Here is a 24,013-nt window from a genome sequence, read left to right on the forward strand (position 1 = left end):
GAGTGGGAGTAATATGTTGATGTTTCCTCACCCCACTAAGAAGTCTGGCCGCTGCATTCTGCACCATTTGGAGTTTCCGCATTAATCTCAAAGGTAGCCCCACGTAGAGCGCATTGTAGTGGTCTAATCTAGAGATTACAAGCGCATGGACCAAGGTGGTGAGTGCACCAACGTCAAGAAAGGGACACAGCCGGGCAATCCGCCAAAGATGGTAATAGGCGGTGCGGACCACTGACACCACCTGAGTTTCCATGGTGAGCGCCGGGTCCAGATGTATCCCCAAGCTGCGAACCTCATTCTTAGAAGTGAGAGTCACCCCCCCCAAAAGAGAGGGACACCCACCCTCAGGACCGCCATCTTGTCTGGGTTCAGCCTCAGCCCGTTTCCCTGCATCCATTGCAGCATAGACCCCAGACAGTGCTGCAGGGACAGAACAGCATCCTCTGTAGTTGGAAAAAAAAAAGATGTAATGCTGAGTGTCATCAGCATACTGATGGCATGATGCCCCACACCCCCTGATGACCCCCACCAGCGGCCTCATATAGATGTTAAACGGCATTGGGGAGAGGGTCGAGCCCTGCGGAACTTCACAATTGAGGCTCCATGGGGCCAAGTCCCCCCTCCTCAAGCTGGACTCTCTGAAGACGATCCTCCAAGAAGGATCGGTGCCAGGCCAAAGCCAGGCCACCGATTCCCAGCTCTGAGAGCCTTCCCAGGAGGATACCGTGGTTGATGGTATCTAAGGCGGCTGAGATATTGAGGAGGACCAACAGAGACATTTTCCCTCTGTCGGCCTCCCTCAATAGATCATCTAACAGGGTGACCAATGCTGTTTCTGTACCATGGCATGGCCTGAAGCCCGACCGGAATGGATTCAAGGCATTTGTTTCATCCAAATGTGCCTGAAGCTGATCAGCCATGACCCTCTTGACCACTTCACTAATGAAAGAAACATTGGCGATGGGCCTATAATTGCCAATATCATCCGCCGCCAAATTCAGTTTCTTTCTTATGGGCCTAATGAGTGTCTTCTTGAGGGCGGGGGGAACCCTGCCCTCCCGGAAAGAACCATTAATTATCACTGTGGCCCATTCTGTTATTATAGGTCTGGCTGCTTTGATTACCCAGGCCAGACAAGGATCAAGAGTAGAGGTGGTGGCCCGGCAGCGGTCAAGCGCTTTGTCTACAGGCTGAAAGAGATCAAAACTTATCAGGCAAGGCGGAGCGCTGGACATCTCTGTTCGATCCACTGTATCCAAAAAAGGAGAAAGCTCCCAGGGGATGGCCTCCACTTTAGAATTTTAAAATGCTGCAAATTAGTCTGGTGAGATACTAGAAGGAGGCTCATCACTTCAACCAAATCTGGATAGGATTTGGGGGGGGGGGGAGAGAAAAAGCAATCAAGCGTGCAAGACCCATTGGAAATGCACAGAAAACAAATGGAGCAGGTCGGAAATGCAAAGAAAACAATGGAAAAATCAAGAGAAGCATGCAGGACCCATCAGAAATGGGGGGGACCCAAAAAGCAACCAACACCCATCAGAAATGGGGGGAAAACCCAAAAAACAAACCCCCCAAGACCCATCACAGCACAGAAACAGAAACCCTCCAGCTCAAATCCACGCTGCAAAAATACCCAGAACAGGTTTTTAAAAGCAGAAAACAGCACCTTACCTTACAAGGCAGCCCAAAGCCTCCCTGCAAACACACGCACACACCCTCAGAAGCAGAAGGAGGCAGTCCCAAGCCTCCTCCGACAACGCACACTCTCTAACTGCTGGGGCAAAAGAGCTACAAAGAAGCAGCCTCGTCGCCACCTACAGTTAGAAATTTGAATTTCCAACCTTTTTCCCCTGCCTCTTTCTGTTCATAAGTGGAAGCTCTGGTCACAGGTAGAAGCAAAATTATGAATTAGAAGCAGAGTCAAAATACACAACACAATTACACAAAGCCACACCTATATATGTTTGCATTACTTAAAAAGAGTCCTCCAAATCACTTATCACCAATATAAACTTTATGGACCTATCAATGAATTACTGTATGATCTTACATAAGGAAGCACTAAAATAGAGTGTTGTGATTAAACCTACAACACTGCTTGTATGAAATGAAGTGCAAATGTATCTAAAGAATGATACAAATTATTCACATGACAATTAGAAGCTTCTATATTTTGAACTACAGGATGCAATTTATTTTGTAAAGGTAACAAAAAGTATGAGTGTGCAATCTTTAACAACGTCCAATGTAACTCAACTCTGGAAAGGACTCTATTATACAATGCAATGCAAAGAAACCCCTTGTTATCAACAAACTTCCTATTGCTAACAAATAAAAGCCAAAACTTATATACCTTGCTATTTTTATTCTAAACTGATAAGAGTTTTTGAAATTTGTTTTAATACATATACAGCAATTAAGTCATTCTTATTTTTCTTCCTTTTATTCTTGCCATCTTGGGACTCTTTGCTTTAAATTAACTGTTAAAATCGTAAATTTATATTATGTTTTATATCATTTTGTTTTTTAATGTAAAACTGTATATTTTAAATTGTTTTTACCTTCTAAGTTGTGAGCCGCCCAGAGTAGACTATGTCTAGATGGGCGGCATATAAATGCAATAAATAAATAAATAAATAAATAAATAAATAAATAAATAAATAAATAAATAAATACATAAATAAATAAATAAATAAATAAATACAGCCCATCCTCCCATGGAGGGAGGGGATACAGCAACAAAGAGAAAGAATCAAGATAACCACTGTATAAAACTGGCAGGCACACTGATGCATAATAAATGTAGAAGTTTTACTATAGATACTACTAAAATGTGCACTTACCATTTTACATTTTGTTTATGTTTTAAACCTATTTGCAGCTCTGAACAACTGTAAATTTTTAAACCTATTTGTTTACAGAAAGACAAGTGTATCATTTTTTCCTATTCAAGATACATCTGCATGACAAGCTGGAAGTTGAGTCACGACAACTGGACTTCTTCCTTATATAGTTGAAATGTTGTTAAAAGTAATGCATAATGACCAACTGGAAACAGGTAAGGAACTGATCTGAGAAGCCCTGCTTTTCTTCCCTCCTGGTGTTGCAGCTTTGTGGGAAGACTGATCTTTTGTTGCTTTCTCCTGGTTTCACAGTCATTGTTTTGCTAATTTTTTCTGATTATTTACACTTTCAATTTTATTCTTTTGTAAAATGATCCTGAGAGCTGGCTAGCTAAAGAATTACATTAAAACAAAGTGTTACAGGTATTTTGTTTTCATTAGGACTCTTTCATAGTACCATCATACAATATCACAAGTATTTTGATTTTAATATCAAAAAATTAAATGGATCTCATAAATTCTTGGAATGAAACAAGTTCAATTATATCAGACTTGTAAGCCTTACTCGGTCAGGATTTACTCACATGGACATTACTCAACAGGCACAACATGTCTGACTCTCTTCACAGATGGCTTAACAGTCCAATTCAATATGACTGCCTCAAACTGATAACCATGACTACTGAATAGCCAGTCTCCATCGTTTTTCATAAAGCAGGGTGGGCAGAGTGCAACTCTCCAGATACTTCTGGGCTGAAGATCACAACACTCCTTGTTAGCTACAGATGCTGCAAGTAGCAGTCCAACAACATCTAGACAGCTATACTGTCCATCCCTCACAGTGGTAGTGTTTCATTCTTCCTTCACCAGGCCATTATACAGAATCATAGAATCACTGAGCTGGAAAAAGCCTATAAGGCCATCAAGTCCATCCCCCTGCTCAGTGCAAAAATCCAAATATAGAACCACAGAATAACTGAGTTGGAAGAGGCCTATTTAAAAGCTGGTAGCAACACACACTGATTCCATGCAGGTTCTTAATAGACAAATTAAAGAGTATTCCTCTGATCACTACAAGGAAGTGTTTTTCTCACAACATTCATATGAAAACAGTATTATTTTAATTGACCCTAAATACAAACTTCAGTCTTATATTGAATTAAGAACACTGCCAGTGTACTGGTCTCAGTGCTAGCCCCCAGCCTTTTCATGGACTGTTGACTAGCACTCTGCTGCTTCTCGGTTCTGCTGCCACCAACCAGTGGAACCACTGGATTTCCAGGCGTTGTATAATGTTAACAAAATGAACAAGTTTGTTTAAAAATGTTGCCACCAGTGTATGATCATGCAGTCCTCCCGTTTCTAATGCCTCCTTCCTCCTCCCACCACAGGGTCCGGCCTCCAGCACTCCCTCCGGCCCCGCCTCCCAAACACACCAAAATACAACTTATGAATAATGCATAACTTAGGATGAACACCCACATTCCTGACCCCTTAAATATGTTTGTATAGAGGGGAATGCATCATTGTGAAGAAATTCTACTTACAGTGGGGTCTTGACTTAAGAACGGCTTGAGTTAAGAACATTTTGACTTAAGAACCACTCTCATAGGAAAATACTGACTTGACTTACATACTTAGATTTGAGTTAAGAACTGAAAAAAACCACGTGGGAGGCAGGGAAAGTGCAAAATTTGAACTTTCAGTTAACTGTTGGCCAGTGAAAAGGGTGCCTGTCTGCTTCCTCACTCCTCCCAGTGTTTAGAGAGTGGATTGGGGGACAGTCTTCAGACTGCCTGGTACTGTACTGCCTGGACTGTATTTTCCCTGCCTTCCCTGAACCTTTCTTGACCTAAGAAAAAAAGAAACAAAATATCCCCCTCTAGTGGTCGAAAGCAGAATAGCAGCTTCCCATTAGTTTCTATGGACGGAAAAGAGCAGATACGGATCAAATGGTTTTCAATGCATTCCTATAGGAAATGCAGATTTGACCTGAGAACTTTTTGACTTGAGAACCGCCTTCCAATATGGATTAAGTTCTCAAGTCAAGACCCCACTGTACTCTATAGCTAAAATTCTGCATGCATTAACACCATCTTATCCAGCAAGCACAAAATCTTATCACTCTAAGCAAGAAAATTGCTTGTTTCAACCGTTGCAATCCAGTACAGTTCAAGTATATACTTTACCTTATGACTTATACTTCCTAAATTTAACATTGCAACCTTACAGAAATATAACATAGTTATGAAACTTTTACATAAACAGTTAAACAGTTATACTATAGTCCGTTCAGGTTTACTTTAAAAGCCCATGAATCATTCGCTCAGCCTTCTGGAAAGTGCATCCGCGACAATGTTGTGGGCTCCCTTCACACTTTTTAAGTCGAAGTCTTGCGGTAGAAGGGCCCATCTCATCAATTTACTATTGGTTGTCATCGACCGCATCCACAGTAATGGGGAATAGTCAGGACACAGTGTTAATTTGTGTCCCCAAATATATGGTTTGAGTCTCTGTAAAGTCCAAATAATCGCTAGACACTCTTTTTCAATGGTTGACAGATGTCTCTCTCTCTCAGTTGTTATTTTTTACTTATATACGTTACCAGATGTAAAGTCCCTTCTCCATCTGCTTGGCAAAGCACCGCTCCTAGTCCAACATTTGATGCATCAGTGAAGATGGTGAACTCACAGCTATAGTCAGGTGTGACAAGGACAGGTTAACGCCTCCTTCAGCCAGTCAAATGCCTGCTGGCACTCAGGAGTCCATCTGATGCTCTCTGTCTCCTTCTGCGTGACGTCCGACAATGGAGCAGAGATCTCACTGAAGTGTGGGATGAATTGCCAATAATACCCCACCAGTCCCAGGAAACATCTGATCTGCTTTTTGGAAGTGGGTTTGGCTATCTAATTATTGTTTCAATACTGATACCCAGGGGTCTGATTACTCCCACACCCACTAATGTCCAAGGTACTTTAATTTGGAGTCCCCAATTTGGCATTTACTCGGTTTCAGTCAAACCAGCTCTGTGGATTCTTTGCAGCACCTGCTCTAAATGTTCTTTGTGCTCAGCCCACGTCTGACTGAAAATGCCAATATTGTCCATATAGACAACTGTAAAATCTCCCAGGTCATGTAATGTCTTTTCTACCAATCTTTGGAAAGATGCAGGACCATTTTTCAATCCGAATGCTATAACCCAGAACTCAAACAGGCCTAGAGGACTTCGGAATGCAGTTTTCTCTTGGTCCTCGGGGTGCAACTGACTCTGCCAAAATCCTTTGGTGAGATCAATGCAGAAGATAAAATTGCATCCTCCTATAGTTTCACTTGTCATCTAGGCGTTGCATGGAATATGCATCTGCATTGGTGACATGGTTCAACTTGCGGTAGTCCACACAAAAGCTGACACTACCATCAGGCTTGTCTATTAGTACTATAAGTATGGCCCAGGGGCTCTCAGATGGGGTGATTATTCCCGCCAGGAGCATTTCCTGAACCTCCCATCATACTTTATCGACATGAGCCCCTGTAATTCTATAAGGTGAGACAGCTATGGGACTAGCATCCCCAGTGTCAATTCTGTGGACTACACCCTTTGCTTTCCCACGCATATTGGTAAAATGGTTTTGTATTTCTGCAGAATCTTGGCTACTTCCTCCCTCTGTGGTATAGTAAGGGAGTGGCCTAGGTTAACTTCCTCTGGGTTAAAGCGCTGTTCACCTCTCCCTTCCCAGCACGTAAGTTCCTCTTTTTCATCTGGATCCTCTCTGATAGCATATAGGGTCCAGAGATTTCTCCTATAATAAGGTTTGAGCATGTTGACATGAACTATCTTGCGACCATCCTCTCCCTTCTGGATCACATAGTTTGCATTGCTCATTTTTGACACTATTTTATAGGGACCCTCCCATGCTAATTGTAACTTATTTCCCTTGACTGGTCTAAGTAAAAGAACTTCATTGTCAGGCCCAAAAGTTCTTTCCATGGCCTTTCTATCATATCAGGTTCTCTGCTTGGTTTGGGCAGCCCTTATGTTCTCTCCTGGTATTTCTATAGACCTTTGCAAGGTGTTCTTCAATTTATTCATATACAGTGGTGCCTCACATAGCGACGATAATTGGTGCAGCAAAAATTGCTGCAAAGCGATTTCATCGCTATGTGATATTTAAAAGCCCATAGGAATGCATTGAAACCCCTTCAATGCGTTCCTATGGGCTTCAGACTCACCTTTAAGCGAAAATCCTCCATACGGCGGCCATTTTCGCTGCCCGGTAAGTGAGGAATCCATCCCAGAAAACAGCAGGTGGCCATTTTTTTTTACCTGGTGGCCATTTTGGAACCACTGATCAGCTGTTAAAAAATCACCGCTTTGCGATGATCGGTAAGCAAAACAGGGTACCGATCATTGCAAAGCGATTTTTCCCCATTTAAAACATCGCAATGCGATCGCAAAAGCGATCGCAAAAAGTTAATCACTGCGATTCTCAATTAACCCATTAGTCTCGGGATGATAAGGTGAAGAGTTGATTTGGGTTATTCCACAGGCTTTCCATAGTCTGTTTATAAGCCTGGATGTTAAGCTGGTTCCCAAATCACCAACTATCTCACTAGCAAATCCCAAATGGCCCATATAATTTATTAAGGCATCTGCCACAGTGTCAGTCTCTATGATGCGTGAAGGAATTGCCTCAGGATATCTTGTGGCACAGTCCATGATCGTCAATATATACTCATTTCCCCGTCTGGTGGCTTTAGGCAGTGGACCTACCAGATCAATCCCAAGCCTCTGGAATTGTGCAGAGATGACTGGCAGAGGACATAATTTTGCTTTGGTTCTGTCCTGCCCTGTCCCTCTTCTCTGGCATACATCACAAGTTCTGCAATAGTATGTAACCCGTTTCCCCATCCTGGGCCAAAAGAAGTTCTGGGCAACCCTTCTTTTTGTTTGTGTGATTCCCATATGTGCCCCAAACAAACTACAGTACTGTGAACTTGTTGTATGATTTTCTCTCGGTACTTACTTGGGACCATTAACTGCCTTTGGGGTTCTCTTTTTCCTCTGTACGTGGTGGCTAAAACTTCCCTATACAAGATTTCCTTGTCTATGCAAAATCTCTCAGGGCACAATAAGGTTGGTGAACTGGCCGCTTCAAGCTAATGTCCTCCTTCTGCTCCTGGACAAAACTATTTTTATTTGGGTTTTTTCAAAAGTATTATATCAGCTTCTTCACAACTACTGTATTAGGCTAATTTTCTAAAGACCTTTCTTCTTCCAGGATTCCCGCAGTTACAGTATCCTTTTCTACTGTAGGGGGTGATTTCTGGCTCCCCTTTGAGCATGTAAGAACAAAAGCACTCCTAGCATGCTCTATTAAGTCCCAACCTATGAGAAAACCAGCTGGTATTTCATCAGAAATGGCCACTTGCCACTTCCCAAACCAGTTCCTATAGGTTACCTGAACTTCTGTGACCCTCACAACTACATTTTCTTTCCCAATTCCTTTTAAATTCATATTTCTGCATGGAATTATGTTTTCCTGGGCTACCAAATCTGAATGTGCAATAGAAATTTGCAAACCTGTGTCCCTTAGGGCTATATATTTCTTTCTATTTACTAATATATTTTCCCCAAAGTGTTTAAGAAGAGAATTGTCATTTTTTATACAAAAACAATGAATTACAGGGGCTTCAAGTATTTCCTCAGGCTCAACAGCAGTCTCAGTTGCCATATAACAGGCCTACTCTCTCTGCCCTCTGTCACTTAGATTTTCTTAATACATACAGCTTTCTTCTGAAAGTAAGTATTTTGATTTTTCAATGTATTTATTTCGCACTGTGATCTCAAATGATGCAAACTTCCACAAGTCCAGCACTTCCTTTCAGTGAAATTTGGCTGGTTTCCTTTAATTGCAGCACAGTTTGTATGAGGTAAAGCCTTGTCAGGCATTGGGGTTTTGGCTTGGGAAGAATTAACTTTAACTGGCACCAGGTTGAGGCTTCCTTTTTCTGACAGGAATCTATTCCTGTGAGGCTTCCAACCTTTACCGCCAATTCTATTTCCCTCAAAACCATGATCCCAGATCTCATTAAGTCGGTCTGTTAATTCAGAGGCCTCCTGTATAGTTTTGGGATGTTTTTCTCGAACTAAATACCTCAGCTCTCCCTGAATAGTGAAATACAGTGGTGCCTCACTTAACGACGTTAATCTGTTCCAGCGAAATCGCTGTAGAGCGAAAACGTCGTAAAGCGAAATAAAAAAGCCCATTGAAACGCATTGAAAACCATTCAATGTGTTCCAATGGGCTGAAAAACTCACCGTCCAGCGAAGATCTTCCATTGGGGCGGCCATTTTCGGTGCCTGTAGAGCGAGGAATCCATCAAAAACACAGCAGGAAGCCATTTTGAGCACCCAGTGGCCATTTTGAAAACCCAACAATCAGCTGTTTTTGATTGTCGTAATGCAAAGAATCGGTTCCCAAAGCAGGGAACCAATCTTTGCAAAGCGAAAAAAACCATTTAAAACATTGTTTTGCGATCGCAATTGTGATTGCAAAAACATTGTCATGAAGCAGATTCGTCATTATACGGAGTAATCGTTCAGCGGGGCACGACTGTAAAATTGCTCTAAAGCAATGACTTCTTTAATCTCTTGTACATGTACAGATTTAACATCCTCCTGCTCTAACTACTTAGTTAGGAATCCTAGCCCCAAGCTGAGCATATGTTTCTTCTTGGAGTTTTGTCAACACCCTGAATTTTTTTCTTAGTTGTTCAGAGGTGATTCAGAATCTGGTGTAAATCATACATTTAAAAAGTTCAAAATCTCTGGACTGGTCATCAGTGATTTGTGAATACAGTTCTGCCAAAGGGCCACTAATTTTCAATCTCAAAATTAACATTTTTTTCCTCATCTGTTACCCCAAAATCTTTGCAAGCTCTCTCAAAAGAAATAAGATATGCTTCAAGGTCATCATTTTCTTTAAATTCTGGGAACTTATTTGATATCTACCCTAAATGGCGTCTGGCCATTTGAACTGTTACTGTTGTTATGATTTGCAAGGGCTGCAAGTTCCAATTTCTTCATCTCGATTTGAAACTGCATTTCTTTCTCCCTCAACTTCTTGTCAGCCTTGGCTTTCTCTTGCTCAGCCTCCATACATTTTAATTCTAATTTCAATCTGAATTTCTGTTCTAGTTTCCATTTTTCAAATTGTTAAGGGGTTTCTGTCTCTCTAGCCTCCTCTGCCAATTGTTCCCCTGCCTGAGGATTCCTATTTTCCTCCAGATCAGAACTTTCAGACTATGTGTCCTTTACTGGCTTTTGGACCTTTTAGGTGGCATATTTTAATAAGTGACTTATTGTTGACAAGATAGGGATAGATATTCCTTTAGACTTTCACAGATACCAAGTATCTCTCTCACTAACAGCCCTCTAAACTGCCTTGCAGAGCTTTTCAGCTACCAGTCTCAGTCCCAGGGCAATTTCCCCTCACAGCCACTGAGATGTGAATTTAAGTATTTATGGTCTTTATTATAAACAAATTTGCCTCAGCTCTCACGGGGACTGACTTCCACCCTATCCCCCTCTGTATCACTAGAGCCTGTGGAACTGGGCTAGGTCACAGATCATCAATCATGAGATAAAATTTTACTTTCCTACAGAGTCATTTTATTCTCTTACAAGCCAGGCTTTTCCCCAGACTTTGGCACAGAAGCCTCGCGCCAGGTCTTCCCTACAAGCGACCTACTTCTATAGCCAGAAGTCCTAGGGGGGAAAACCCTCAGCTAAAATAAACGCGGACTCTACAAAGGCCAAACTGGCTTCTTCACACTGGTTTCATTCACAATCCACCAGTGTGCCTTTTACTTCAGTCTAAGCCTGTATAGCTGTGCCCCCAATTGTACTGCTTTTTGGATCTTTCAGATCCTACCAAGGTTTTTCAAATCCCACCGCTTGCTGCCAATTGTAGTGGTCTCAGTGCTAGCCCCCGGCCTTTTCACAGACTGTTGACTAGCACTCCACTGCTTCTTGGTTCTGCTGCCACCAACCAATAGAACCACTGGATTTCCAGGCATTGTATAATGTTAACAAAATGAACAAGTTCATTTAATAATGATGCCACCAATGTATGATTTAGTCCTCCCATTTGTAATCCCTCTTTCCTCCTCCCACCCCCAAGCTCTGCCCTCCAGAACTCCCTATGGCCCCACCTCCCAAACACACCAACATACAACTTATAAATACAGTGGTGCCTTGCTAGACGATGATAATCTGTTCCACTGAAATAGCTGTTTAGCAAAATCATTGTCTAGCGAAAAGCATTTCCCTATTGGAATGCATTGAAACCTGTTTAATGCGTTCCAATGGGGAAGAATCGTCATCTAGCGAAGATCGGCCATACGAAAGCTGCTTTGCGAACCGCCGATCAGCTGTTTAAATAGCTGTCTTGTGAAGCTTAGGTCCCGAAAACAACCGTTTTGCGAGCACGGAGGGAGCTGTCAAAATCGTCTAGCGAAAATTGGTTTGCAAAGCAGGGATCAAACATTGTCCAGCGAAATTCCCCCATAGGAATCACTGTTTTGCGAATCGCTATAGCAATTGCAAAAAGTCAATGTCTAGCGAAAAAACTGTCATGCGGGGTAACTGTCTAACGAGGCACCACTGTAATGCATAATTTAGGGTGAACTCCACAGCCAGCATATCTCTCAAACCGAATTCTACTTCAAGTACTGTATGAGCAACTGTACAATGGCAATGTGCACGGGATACAAAGTAACAAAGACAAAGTTTCACAAACATTATAGACATGTCTGTGGCACAGATACAATCCACATAGCAATCCAGAAGATGTTTACTTCTAGGGAAGTATGACACGTGTACATTGTCTACACATGCTGAGAGGAGTCTCTGTCTGACCTACCTTTTGAACAACCCTGTTTCTTTTTTTATCAAACTTTTTAAAAAAATTATATTAAAGGGTGATAGTAATGTAAGTTCTTGGAAAAAATTATTTTATATATATATATTGTTTATTTATATTTAAAATATTGGCCATTAACTGTAATAAAGTTCATCTAGCTATCTATATTGAAATAATATCAGGGAAACCAAATTTCCATTCTTCTTCAAAATGGCCTAGTTCACTTGAGAACTGTAAAAAGTTTAGCTAAACAATAAAAAAGCATCTGAGAAAGAATCTTACTTTTTTTTCACTCAGACTTCTCATACAGGGACTAGGCAGTGGCTACTGATATAAACAACACTAAACTGGTTTCACTGCAAAGAAACACTGTACAGAACAAAATTACTAACACATACTGCAAATTACTGATTCATCAAGAAATAAATCAACTGCCTTACTGGCTACATGTCCTCTCTCTTCAAGGACAGATTCTTGAAAATAGGATCAAAGTCTGAGTATTTTCTAAAGCACAATCACAATGCTGATCTAACCAGATCTACTTGCCACCACTCACCTCAAGGCTCCCACAGTTTTCAAAGGAATGCCTCTGCCATTTTACATCACCACACTTGCTGCAGAAAATTAAACAAGGATCTCCCACACAAACCTATTATCATCATACAGAGAACTCTCACAAACTTGTTGATGCTCAGCTTTCTTTTCAGAGGCCAACCATGGATGAACAAGCACCAGTAACAGCAAAGAAGTTAACCAAACTTGGCTCTAATGGTCACCTTGCCCATCTCCAGGCTAGATGAAATACTGTCAAACACGCCTGACACAAAATTAAACCTATTCCTTTGAGAAATCAGAACTAAGAAAAGCCTTTTGGACCATCATTAGTACTGGATTCATTTCACAAACTGCTCACTGCATTTTAAGAAACTGTTTGATTAGGGATGAAATTTTATCTCAACTTATACTTAATGAGGCAAATATTATTTAATTCAGCTGGATAGACTTCCAAGTAAATATACATGTGGTTAAATTTTTATTTAAAATATTTTATCCCACCTTTCTCCTTAAAAAAGACACAAGGCAGATTACATCATTAAAAGACAATATTAGAAGCTAAAACCTGTAAGTATACAAATACTAAAAAGGATCAAATAAATACCGCACTAAAAATTGTAAACAAACACTGGTAAAATGTTAGCTTTCCTCCTTGACTGTCTTCAGTTTCACACTGTTTTGAAGGCATAGCCTTCATGCAATTCATAGTTCAGAGCTTTAAAATTTTATATTTGCTAGCAAAACTACCCTTGATCTTTCTGAATATTTTTGCCTCTGAAACAAAATTTCAAACAAAATTATGAACAGCTGCAGTAAATTTCTACAGAATTCAAAAAGTACTCCCAGAGTGAGCAATTCAGCAACTTAAAAATAGGAACAAGCTACTTTTATTTTCTAAGCCAGGATATAAATAGAGACTTTTGGACAGTTTTAAATAAACTGTATGGCTACCCAAATACATTATCCAATTAAGTCCTAATTATGTAAGTAGTAGGCAAACAAATTTACAGAAAGATGGTTAAACAGCTTCTGAAGCTGCAAGTTTTATGATTATAAAGCTGACTCTTGCATTTCATTTTTTCAGTTCCTGTTCTAAGGGTATTTTTAACACACAACCAGTAAACATACTAGGCAATATGTGAGTATACCCATAGTTTCCAAATGTGGGAAAATGCTATTTTTTCTCATTGTTTCTAGAAAAGTCATAATAAAAAAGCAAGAATTCATGAAAAAAGAGATGCAATCAAGTTCAACTGCCCTAATAACAATGTACTGTACTGATCATGAAACGTAGGATAAATAAGAGCAATGTGAAAAGTTTCAATGCTCCATAGCTTACCTTAGCAACAAAGAAGTAGCTGGCATTCCTAGTTTTAAAACCAAATCTACTATTGCTCTAGACCAGTAGTTCCAACCATTGGTCTCCAGATGTTCTTAGACTACAACTTCCAGAAATTCTGGCCACCACAGCTACTGGTGAAATATTCTGGGAGTTGCAGTTCAAGAACATCTGGAGACCCACTCCTCTAGAAATAAACTATAGACAGCTGTGCACATTCATTTGGTGATTCCACCAGTATTTTTAATCACTGCCACATATAAATGTCAGGTCCAGAAACTAGGTATATAAATCTTTTGGTTCTCCTGATTATCTGAGCTCCTGGTTGACTCACCATAAATGTCAGACAGGGATTCTAACACCTGAACATCTCCCCAAGAACCCTACAAACTCCAGGGGGGGAAACAGAAATTGGCACAGCTGCCATTTATCCCAGTTAAGTGTTAATTCTAGAATGAAAGCATCAACATCCAACTCATTATGCAACACAACACAACCACACACACTGGACACCAACAACAATCATCATTAATTTCCAGCCATACTGTATATTGAAACTGCTTTGCTGGATGAGCACCAAGAATAATTTTCATGTGTGTCTATATATGCTAAAAGGCTAACTAGTACATTTTACTTTAATAGATTTTTAATTTTAACAACTTTGATAACTTAAGAATTGTATTCTCTCTTTCTCAAGGTGCCATTTTAGGTTATAAGCTTTTGTATTTTTAGAATGTAAGCAACTGCAATTTTGAGACATAATTATAATATGATTTAAGTTCTTGTCTATAACTTTTATAGCTAAAAGCTTACGGTAATCATACCTGCATCTTTTCACAAATTTCAAGGATGTATTTTTAAGAATTTGTGCCCGCAGTTTTTCTTATAAATTTATGAATGATTTTAATACACTTTGACGTGTTACTTTTTGAAGCATTTTTGTGCTTACAGAACACAAAAGCAATGTAGAAATGAAGCTGTAGAATAGGACAAGTTGATGTTGCCTAGAACTACAGTACTGCAACAGTGAAAAGCCTTGACATCCAGATGAATTTTGATATGACTGGAAATGATTGTCTGGTTTCATTTTGGAATTAACCCTTAATTGGGATAAATGCCAGCTGTGATGAACACAGGCTTTTGATTTTTCCCTAGAGATCTATAAAGTTCTGTAGAACATCTGGGGAGATATTCACCCATCAAAATCCTTGACCTGACATGTATAAGACTGCTAAGCAGAACACTTATTACCGAACTCTGCAATAGCCCACTATATTCCACATCTAAGAACAACAGATTTTAGTAAAACAAAAACGTATGACACTTAAGGTATTACATATTTCTACTTAAGTGTAATAGGTATATTTTTAGAAGCACAAAGCCTGTCTATTTGGAAGACGTTTCCACTGTGTTCAATGGCACTTACAACACAGCACTGCAACCTTAAACACAAATCCTAGTAAGTATAACCTCAGGTAGACATGAAGAGAGCTGTGCTCTTTGGCTAAACAGTAACTACAATCACACTTAACGGGAAGTAAGGCTCAGTGAAGTCGGTGTGGCTCACTTCTACTGAAACACGTGGGGAAACCTCACTCCACCCAACAGAAAAACCTTGTTATTCTCTGCCATTGGGATTTGTCATTTCTCTCTCTACTCACATACCCATGGAAGAAAGGCGACGATTACGGGTGTTTTACAAGGAAGGCTAAGTCACAACAGAAAGATTTAAGTCCGTTCCGGACAGCCAGAGCCCCCCCCCACACACACACACACACACACGACGCCTTGAAAGGGTCATTTCTTCTCCCGATCTTCATCTTGTAAGAGATAATCGAGGTTTCCTCTCTCCCTCTAGAGACTCTCCACACCCACATACCCCTGGGGTCCACGTGTGGCAAGTACTTTTACCTCCAAACAGGTGAGGCGAAAGGTGAGCAGGCAGCGATCCGATGACGAGCCGGGGGCCACCGCCGCCATGCCCTGCGCCGCCTCCGGCCGCGGCCCGTTCACGCCCCCCTTCCTCGGGGGTGCTGTTGACCGAGTCCTGGGAGCCGTAGAGGCCGCTGCTGTTGGGGATACTGAAGGCAGAATGGGCGGCTCGAGTTCCAGACGCGGCCGGCCCACCCAGAGACCTGCTCCGAGGCGCCGCCACAGGAGCCCCTGCTCCCCCCGCCGCTCCGGCCCCACCAGCCGAGCCGCCGGGGGCCGCGTGGTGCACTCCCGGGGCCAGGTGCGTGTACCTTCCCGCTCCACCTGTCGGCCGGCCGTTAGCGCCGCCGCCGCCGCTACTGCTGGAAGGCAAGTCCCCGCCGGAATATGCCCGGGTTCGGCCATTGGCGGCGGCCGGGCCGCTCTGTTTCGCACCCATGGCCCTTCTCCTCCCCCTCAGCCGCCGCCGCCGCCTCCTCTCCTTCTTCTTCTTCCTCCTCCTCCTCCTGTGGGGGTTCCTCTCAAGCTCTGCCGCTGCTCTCCGTGGAAGCCGTCGCCGGCGGGGCGGGGAGAGCGAAACGCCTGCCCGCCCTTCCAGTCCCGAGTCCCCCGGGCGGGTTGAGGGGAGGGAGCGGCGCTTCAGCTGGCGGCCCCGGGGCTGCGGCGGTGCCTCCACCACCGTGGCGAGAGCCCTGAAGCAGCGACGGGGCAGGTTTCGGCAACTACCGCCGCTCGCGGGGACGGGTTCGGGCGGGCGGCTCCAGCTCCTGCCTTTGCCCGAAGGCTCAGCGCGGCTCTCGCCGCCATCCTTCTCCGCGACCTGAACGAGCCGAGAAAGCCGCCGAGGCCGCCCGCTTCGCCCCGGCCCGCTTCCCCCGCGCTCACTCAAGCGTGAGGCGAGGGGGGCGGCACCTCTGCGCAGTCGCTCCTCTTTCTTTCCCTTTCTCTCTCTACCTCCGTGTCGCCATCATGGAGGGAGGAGGTTGAGGCAGGCTGTGGGAACTGCCGCTGTTGCTGCCGCCGGCTCCGCCCCCTCCGCGCGCGCCGAGAGCCTTCCTGTAGGAGGTAACTGTCGCCGCCCCTTTTTCTGTATAGGACAAACTAGACCGCGCAGGGCCTCGGCTGCGCGACAGTGGCAGAGCTCGCGCTATCTTCTCTCCCCTCCCTTTCCCTCATACCTCTAAGAGTTTGCCTGTCAGGCCGACATTCAACCGGCGGAGCGCACACAGTTGTCCTGAAGACGTGCTTTTCTAGCTCAAGTTCTTCTAACGACCAAGCAGGGAGGGAAGGAAAAGGGGGTGACTTTCCGAAAGCGGGCTGCCGGTTTGCAAGTGCTGCTGAGACGTAAAGCGCTATAAGTGTGTGAGAGAAAGTAGTCTAATCGGTGAACGATCGCTTGAATCTGGTCGATTCCAAATTCCTCGTGACCAGGGCTTTTTTCAGGCGCCGAAAAGGGCCGGGGCAGAATGTTGTTTTAAGCCACTTTGGGATTTGTGTCGGCTTTAACTCCTCTATAAATCTCACAGGATAACCTTGGGCGGCTTAACGCTATAGCTCAGCCAGAACTGGTTGAAGGGAACAGTGAGATAACCATGTGTAGTATAAACATGCTGATACATGTTTTTTTAAAAAAGCGAGGACAGGGTTCAAGCCTTCTTCGGACTCCTACTCTGGGCAGTTTAAACCAAAATGTGCTTTGGTTTATACCAAAAGTTCCCAAATTTTTAACAACACAGCCTTATTTTAGAAACCCTCATGTCTCCTCTACTATAATTCAATCCCTTTCTAATGTATCAAGCAAAAAGTTCACTGTTTTTAATATATAATAAGCACAAATTATTTTGCTTCAGAAATCCTAAATTCTAGTAACTAACACAAAAATGTATTTTAAAGACATCTTTCTTAATATCTCAAAGTCTTGTGATCCTCTTGAAATTACTTCCCTTTCCCACTGCTGTTTGGGAACCAATTGTTTTTAGACTGAGTAGAGTAGATATATCAGGAAACAGATGGTTAGAAGAGGGTGGAAAGTATCCAAGGTGAGATGTCTTGTTTTTATGGCTTGGTCCATACCCCCTGAGCTAGTTCGCTGCCTTCAGGTGTGGTAGAGTATGCTTTTCGATTACTGGCCTTGAAAGAAAGATTAACCTGTCAGTCTAGTTTGCTTTTGTATACTGAGCAAGAGGTTTATAGCCTCAGGCAGCAGCATGTCTGGGGTCAAGCATGGTAGAAACACTAGTACAGGTACCTGCTGTGTAGAAAGGCTTATTCAGAAGAGAGGAAAATGCGATCTGCACATGTTTGATTAGAACAACTCACAAATCAGGTTCTATGTGAGAGTGCTCTAGTGCGTCCTTGACTACATGTAAAACCTAGTGCAGAACCTTCAGATTTATCTGTTCTAACAACCAGGAAAACTGCTACTTTTCCAAGTAAAGGTACCTACGATCAGTTAGGTCTATCTCACTCCTATTCCTGCAGTAAATATGACCCTAGCAGAAGTTTCGAGTGTCTCCTGCTGTATTAACTTTTGTGGACAAGCATTGTTTTGCTTGCCTCCTCAGTCCTGCATGCATCTTTAAATACAGTAGTAAGAAAAAATATTTCTCCTCATTTTCTGTTTCCCATGTTCACATACTGAATTATAAATGATAAATACAGCAGAATGCCTGTAACTATATAAATGTCCTTCTCAAAAAACCAATTGACCTTTTGTTTCTGTCTTGATGGATCTTGAATATTTTGATAGATTGCTTAGTGGGATATAAAATACAGAATTGTCTAAATTAACAAAAGGAAATAAAAGACTTTCCGCCATACTAAAGCTCAGTCACAGAGCTGTCATCTGTCCTAGTGATAGTGTGAGGGAATAGTCAACAATGCACATGATTGGGCAGCTGGCCAGAAGATAGTATTTGCATGGCCTGCAGTGCTGTATGCTTACCTGCAAACAAACTATTTTGAATTGATTGGTACTTACTCCTGAAATAAACATAGACAGGATTGCACTATCTCTGAAGAAATTTTGTACTCAGGGTGAATATGACATTTCATTTTTTTATGTCTTTATAATGTGTGTGAGTCACGGCGGAAGCTGTTGCACAAGTTAATTAAAAATTAAAGGCTGCTCTTTCATATTAACTAACTGTATTGAAAAATTCAGATTACATCCCCCAGATTGGAAACAGCAGCACTCATGAAATGGGTGCATTGCTGTTTTGCACAAGTCTGCTTTTGAAAGAAATTGTGTGGGTGTCTTTCATGCTCTTCCACAGCATTTAGATGAATTAGAATTTTACCCAAATCCTTTGAGACATGGTAATTGAATAAGTCTTTATAGATGCTTTTTATGACAAAGGAGATTTCAGTTCTAGCTGTTTTCACTCAAAGTATATCCTGAAGCAGAAAAGGGTAAATGGTTGCATTTTTCTTGTGGCCTTTGGTAGTGCCCTAAATTGTACCTCTTGTAATTCATGAAGAAGAAAAGAAAACCCTGTAATATTATTTACATCTAATATCTGCAACAAGTGGAAAACCTGTTCATAGTGAAATAACTTGCCTCTGGGAGAGTCTATTCTTTGTGCAAGTAGTAGCAGGCCAAAGAGGATAGGAGTAGGCTACTGATGTGTTCCCATTACAATATTTTTATGAAGCTAATGTGACTTAATGTTCATTGTTCATTTGCTAATGTGATCTATGCCATCTGTTGCCAACAGTGCCACTCTGCATTCTACATACGGCAATCTATATGCAAAAGAATAGTGGATGGAAATCTGACTTCGGAAATGGAAGCACATAAAATTCTGTTTCAGAACACTACAACCTCCCATTATATTGTATAATTGATCTCAAAGCAACTGTTGCAGAAATAAGGAATTACAGAGGGATATCTGAGAGATACACCAATAAATGACAGTGGCTTAAATAAGGTCCAAGGCCTTTTAGTGCACTGTATATAAAGAGAAAAAGTAGTACATGCACACACAAGTTACTTTACAGTTTTGTATATAAACAAAAGGTGTTTCCTTTGACAAAGCTCTCTGGCGTCACAACTATAGACTGAGTCAGGAAGAGCCAGACACTTAGTGAAACAGTGTTCTTTGTACTTTAAAGATAGTCACATGTTTTATCTAATAAGAGTTAATCATGCTGCTGACTGCCAAGATGTTTGTATAATGAACACTTTAAAAAATCATTGTATGCTGTCAAATTGCCTCCAGCTTATAGGGATCCTATGAAAGAGAGATCTCCAAAATGTCATCTCCTCATAAACCCTGATCAGCCCTTGTAAACTCCAGTTTGTAGATTCCTTTTTGGAGTCAATCCATCTCATATTTGGTCTTCCTCTTTTCCTGCTGCCTTCCACCTTTCCCTTGTCTTTTCCCAAGAATCATACCTTCTCATTATGTGCCCAAAGTAGGACAGCCTCAGTTTCATCATTTTTGCCTCCAGAGATAGTTCGGGCTTCATTTGATCTAGGAGTCACTTGTTTATTTTTCTGACTGTCCAGGATGTCCACAAAACTCTTCTCCTCCAGCACCATATTTTATATGAATCAAATTTCTTCCTATCAGCTTCCTTTACTTTCCAACTTTCACACCCATCCATGGTGATTGAGAATGCAAGTGTGAACAGTCCTGGCACAGGTTTCTAATAACATATCCTTACACTTGATGATATTTTCTAATTCCTTAATTGGTGCTCTTTCAGAACTCTTTCTTATTTCTTGATTGCAGTCTCCATTTGGATTGATGATTGAACCAAGGTATACAAAATCTTTCACTATCTCAATTTCTTCTTTTTCAACATTAAAGTTGTGTAGCTCTTCTATAGTCATGATTTTTGCCTTCTTAAAGATCGACTGCAGTCCTGGCTGAAGAAGTTGATAGAATTATTTTTTATAAACTGGAGGGGTGGGATGGGTTTAAATTTTAAAGGGGACAATTAATGGAAAAATTCCCCCCACAGAATCTAGTGGCCAAAGATTTTTTTTACAAAATACATAATAATAATAATAATAATAATAATAATAATAATAATAATAATAATAATAATAATAATAATAATAATAATAATAATAATAATAGATGATGATGATGATGATGATGATGATGATAATAATAATAATAATAATAATAATAATAATAATAATAATAATAATAATAATAATAATAATAATAATAATAATAATAATAATAAATAATAATAATAATAATAATAATAATAATAATAATAATAATAATAATAATAATAATAATAATAATAATAATAATAATAATAATGGGGCCTTGGAGGGCCTACGGGTGCTGTAGGATGCTTCACAGAGCAAAATTGTCCACCATCACCTAAAGGTCAGAGGGATTTTTGAGCAAAAATGTCTTTTGTGTAGGGAGAGGCTAGGTGAGCCCTGGAGTGCTAGAAATGCAAAAATGCCCAGGGGATGTATTTTGTCCACCCATGTTTCCAATGGTGTGCTGTCTCATCTGACTAATTGTATTTCCACCTATTAATGATTCAGCTGCACATGTTAGGCCATTATGTCACTATAATTTCAGCATTTCCACCATGCATGCCAACATATAGATATCATAGCTAGCACTCTCCCTGATCAGATATAGTAATGTGTTTCTAAGGATGCTGTGGGCATATTTACTGTTTCTATTGAGTATTTTATTTTCTATTTATGTGTTTTCTTCTCGTCTCAGACTGAGCATGGATAAGACACAACAGTCATTTTGTTGATCTAATTCCAATTCTAGCATAATATGTGTATATGAGTGGTCTGCTGGTATAGATATGACTCAATTAACTCAAAATTTAATTACCTCAAATTATATATACATTTTAGATTAGGGTACTGAAAGCCATTAAAAATAGCTGAAATTAAATCCAAGTGTTGAAAAAGAAGAAGTATATTAACCAAACCAATAAGATTATATATTAAAGCATTATTAAAATGCTGAATGTTAATTCCATTCCTGTCTTGGAATCCAAAAGAAAATTCTGCATTCCCATACTGAACATACGTTTGTCCATTTTGTTCAACTCCTCTGTTGCTGGCAAGTTATTTGGTAAACATACTACTAGGAATTATAGATAACTGTTCAGCAGCTTGTTCAATTTTACTTCTGGTATGCCAGTTTTTTCTAAGATGCAATTATTAGGTGATAACAGTGTTAAAAATATAGTCATAGATCAAAACTTCTTAATGCATTTAGTACCATTTCTCCTGTCCTGAAAAGCGACAAAGCCACACTTGCAGATTTCTCTCATATACCTTAGCTAATTCAGACAACAGTTATTAGGGCTGAGCACTATAACTGTCTTTCCTTTTAGATGTGGTTGATACCAGCACTCTGATGCAGTGCAGAGAATGCATCTGGGAACGGTCAAATGCACATAAATTGGTGCAGGAAGCTCCTAATTGCAATATATGTCGGGCTCTTCGACAGTGTGAGCCAAAATGTTCACCTTCAGTAAAATGGGTTGGAGATCAAAGAGATGAACAGATCAATCCAGAAATTTCCAATTTAAAAAAAGGATGAATGTGTATCCAGTGCATATCGGCCAGCTCACACATGCCAATAAATCTGTTTCTTCACTAATTCTGTCTATTTTCTTCCCTCTAGATACAATATGAGACATTATAATGGCATAAGACTTGAGCAGTATACACATACTAGTTAGCTGTTTTGTTGGCATCTTGCTTTCATTGTTTTATGTATAGGTACTAACTCTGCAGGGATACCCAATGTGATACACTGGATAGAGTGACAGATCAGGATTCAGGAGACCTGGCTTTGAATCTCCACTCAGCTATAGAAACTCATATCACGACAAAGGAAGCTTAAAGACTGTAGAGTGTTTACCTTAGTGTGACCTTAAACAGACTTTATTTATGACGCTGGTTGCAGAAAAAGAAAGGAAAATGTTTAAAGGATTGATTAAATTAGTTTGGGAGAGTTATATTTTTTTGTCTACAATTCCCAGAAGCCCCAGCAAGTTTTTTCCAAGCTGTGAATTCAGCACAGATCACGGACAAGTTCTGTTTTTTTAAAAGCATGAACCCAACTTTCTGATAATCTGAACTCTCCTTGTGTAAAGTTTCTGGTTTCCATTGCTAAAGAGGAATATTTAGAAAATGTGCTATATATTTTGCCAGAGGAGACATTGGATAGTTTTCTGGTGAACAGAGATTAAAGCTTTTTAGAGATCACCCATATTCCTGCATACCTCACAGTTTCACTATAGAGTCTTGGTTTTCTTCGTGGCTCACATAGCAAGGACTATATGACTGGGATTTGGATTATGGGATAACTATTGCAGGTAGATATGTTTAAAATTATGTGTGGCACAATTTATTCAACATGCCAAATGTATTATAAAATGTTCTATCAGTGGTATGTGGCATCTGATGAAGCAACCTATAATCCCCTGCCCCAATTTACAGTTTGAATTGAGATGGGTGGAGGCGGGGGAGGGAGAAAGGGCAAACCACCTAATAGGAGGAAGATAGAATACCTGGGAAAGGGTGTAGGGGGGGGGGGGAGAGATGTTTTTCTGTCCTATATTAACAAAGTTGTGGGGGGGGGGAGTTTCTCGGTGTTATTTATCTCATTTGTTCTTACATCAACCATGCAAGATAGGTTATATGAATGCTTAACTCTAATCCATCTGGTGTCCTTTCTGACTGAGCAGGAATTTGAGCTTGGAATTCCACACCCAACCCTTTAAGGCAAATACTGAGTCCAAGTACTACTTTCAACAGGGTATTTGAGAAGTACAAAATAGTGAGATGATACATTTTACTGGACCACCTTTTGTTAGTGCTGAAGGAAAGGAGTGGAGCTTTCCTGCATCTTTCCTCTCACTGATGATGCACTGCTCTCCCCCTCCTGTTTCTGAAGAGTAAGGGATCTTTTGGGAATGGTGTGGGAAGTGGTGCAAAGGCTAAGGATGTTGGGGTAGTTCATGGAAATTGTCTCCCCTTTAGATGACTCAAAGAAAAAAGATCTAACCTACATTTTATTTATTCTATTTTAACCTATTTTAATTCATATTCAGTTTTATACACAAATTGTGAAGGAAGTTCAAAAATTGTGCTGGAGGAGATTGCTAATACCTGCAAATTATTCTTTCCATGGTGGCTCGTCTGCTGTACAAGACAGTGAGGAAGTGTTGTGAATGGATGATTGTATGGATAATCCAAAATGAATTAAATTAGAGAAGGTAGATTGGAAGACTGCAAAAATTCAGAAGATATTATTTCTGTACACTGGTATCTTACTTGTGGGACCATTGTCTTCCTTCTAACCAGTATAGAAAATACTGTATGTTTTCCCCTTTGAGAAAAGGGCAAAATAAACTAGTCCACACTGACACCTAGTGATAAAAATTTTGGATGGATGGCTCTTTGC

General features: G+C 40.9%; 1 protein-coding gene across 3 annotated transcripts in view; it reads right to left on the reverse strand.

Annotated features, from left to right (window-relative positions):
• ZNRF2 (zinc and ring finger 2) overlaps window positions 1-16,563 on the reverse strand; it is a 164,334-nt gene extending 147,771 nt beyond the window's left edge. For 2 of the 3 annotated variants that reach the window (XM_073003480.2, XM_073003482.2), the window contains exon 1: window positions 15,576-16,181. In XM_073003480.2, coding sequence (XP_072859581.2) covers window positions 15,576-16,035 — 460 coding nt within the window. In that variant the 5' untranslated portion in view covers window positions 16,036-16,181. Of the gene's footprint in view, window positions 1-15,575 lie in introns of all 3 variants that reach the window. The other variant, XM_020812706.3, reaches the window with a different exon arrangement.
• Between the last annotated feature and the right edge of the window lie 7,450 nt (window positions 16,564-24,013).

The sequence above is a fragment of the Pogona vitticeps genome, chromosome 6 (assembly GCF_051106095.1).
Source record: "Pogona vitticeps strain Pit_001003342236 chromosome 6, PviZW2.1, whole genome shotgun sequence".
Lineage (NCBI taxonomy): Eukaryota > Metazoa > Chordata > Lepidosauria > Squamata > Agamidae > Pogona > Pogona vitticeps.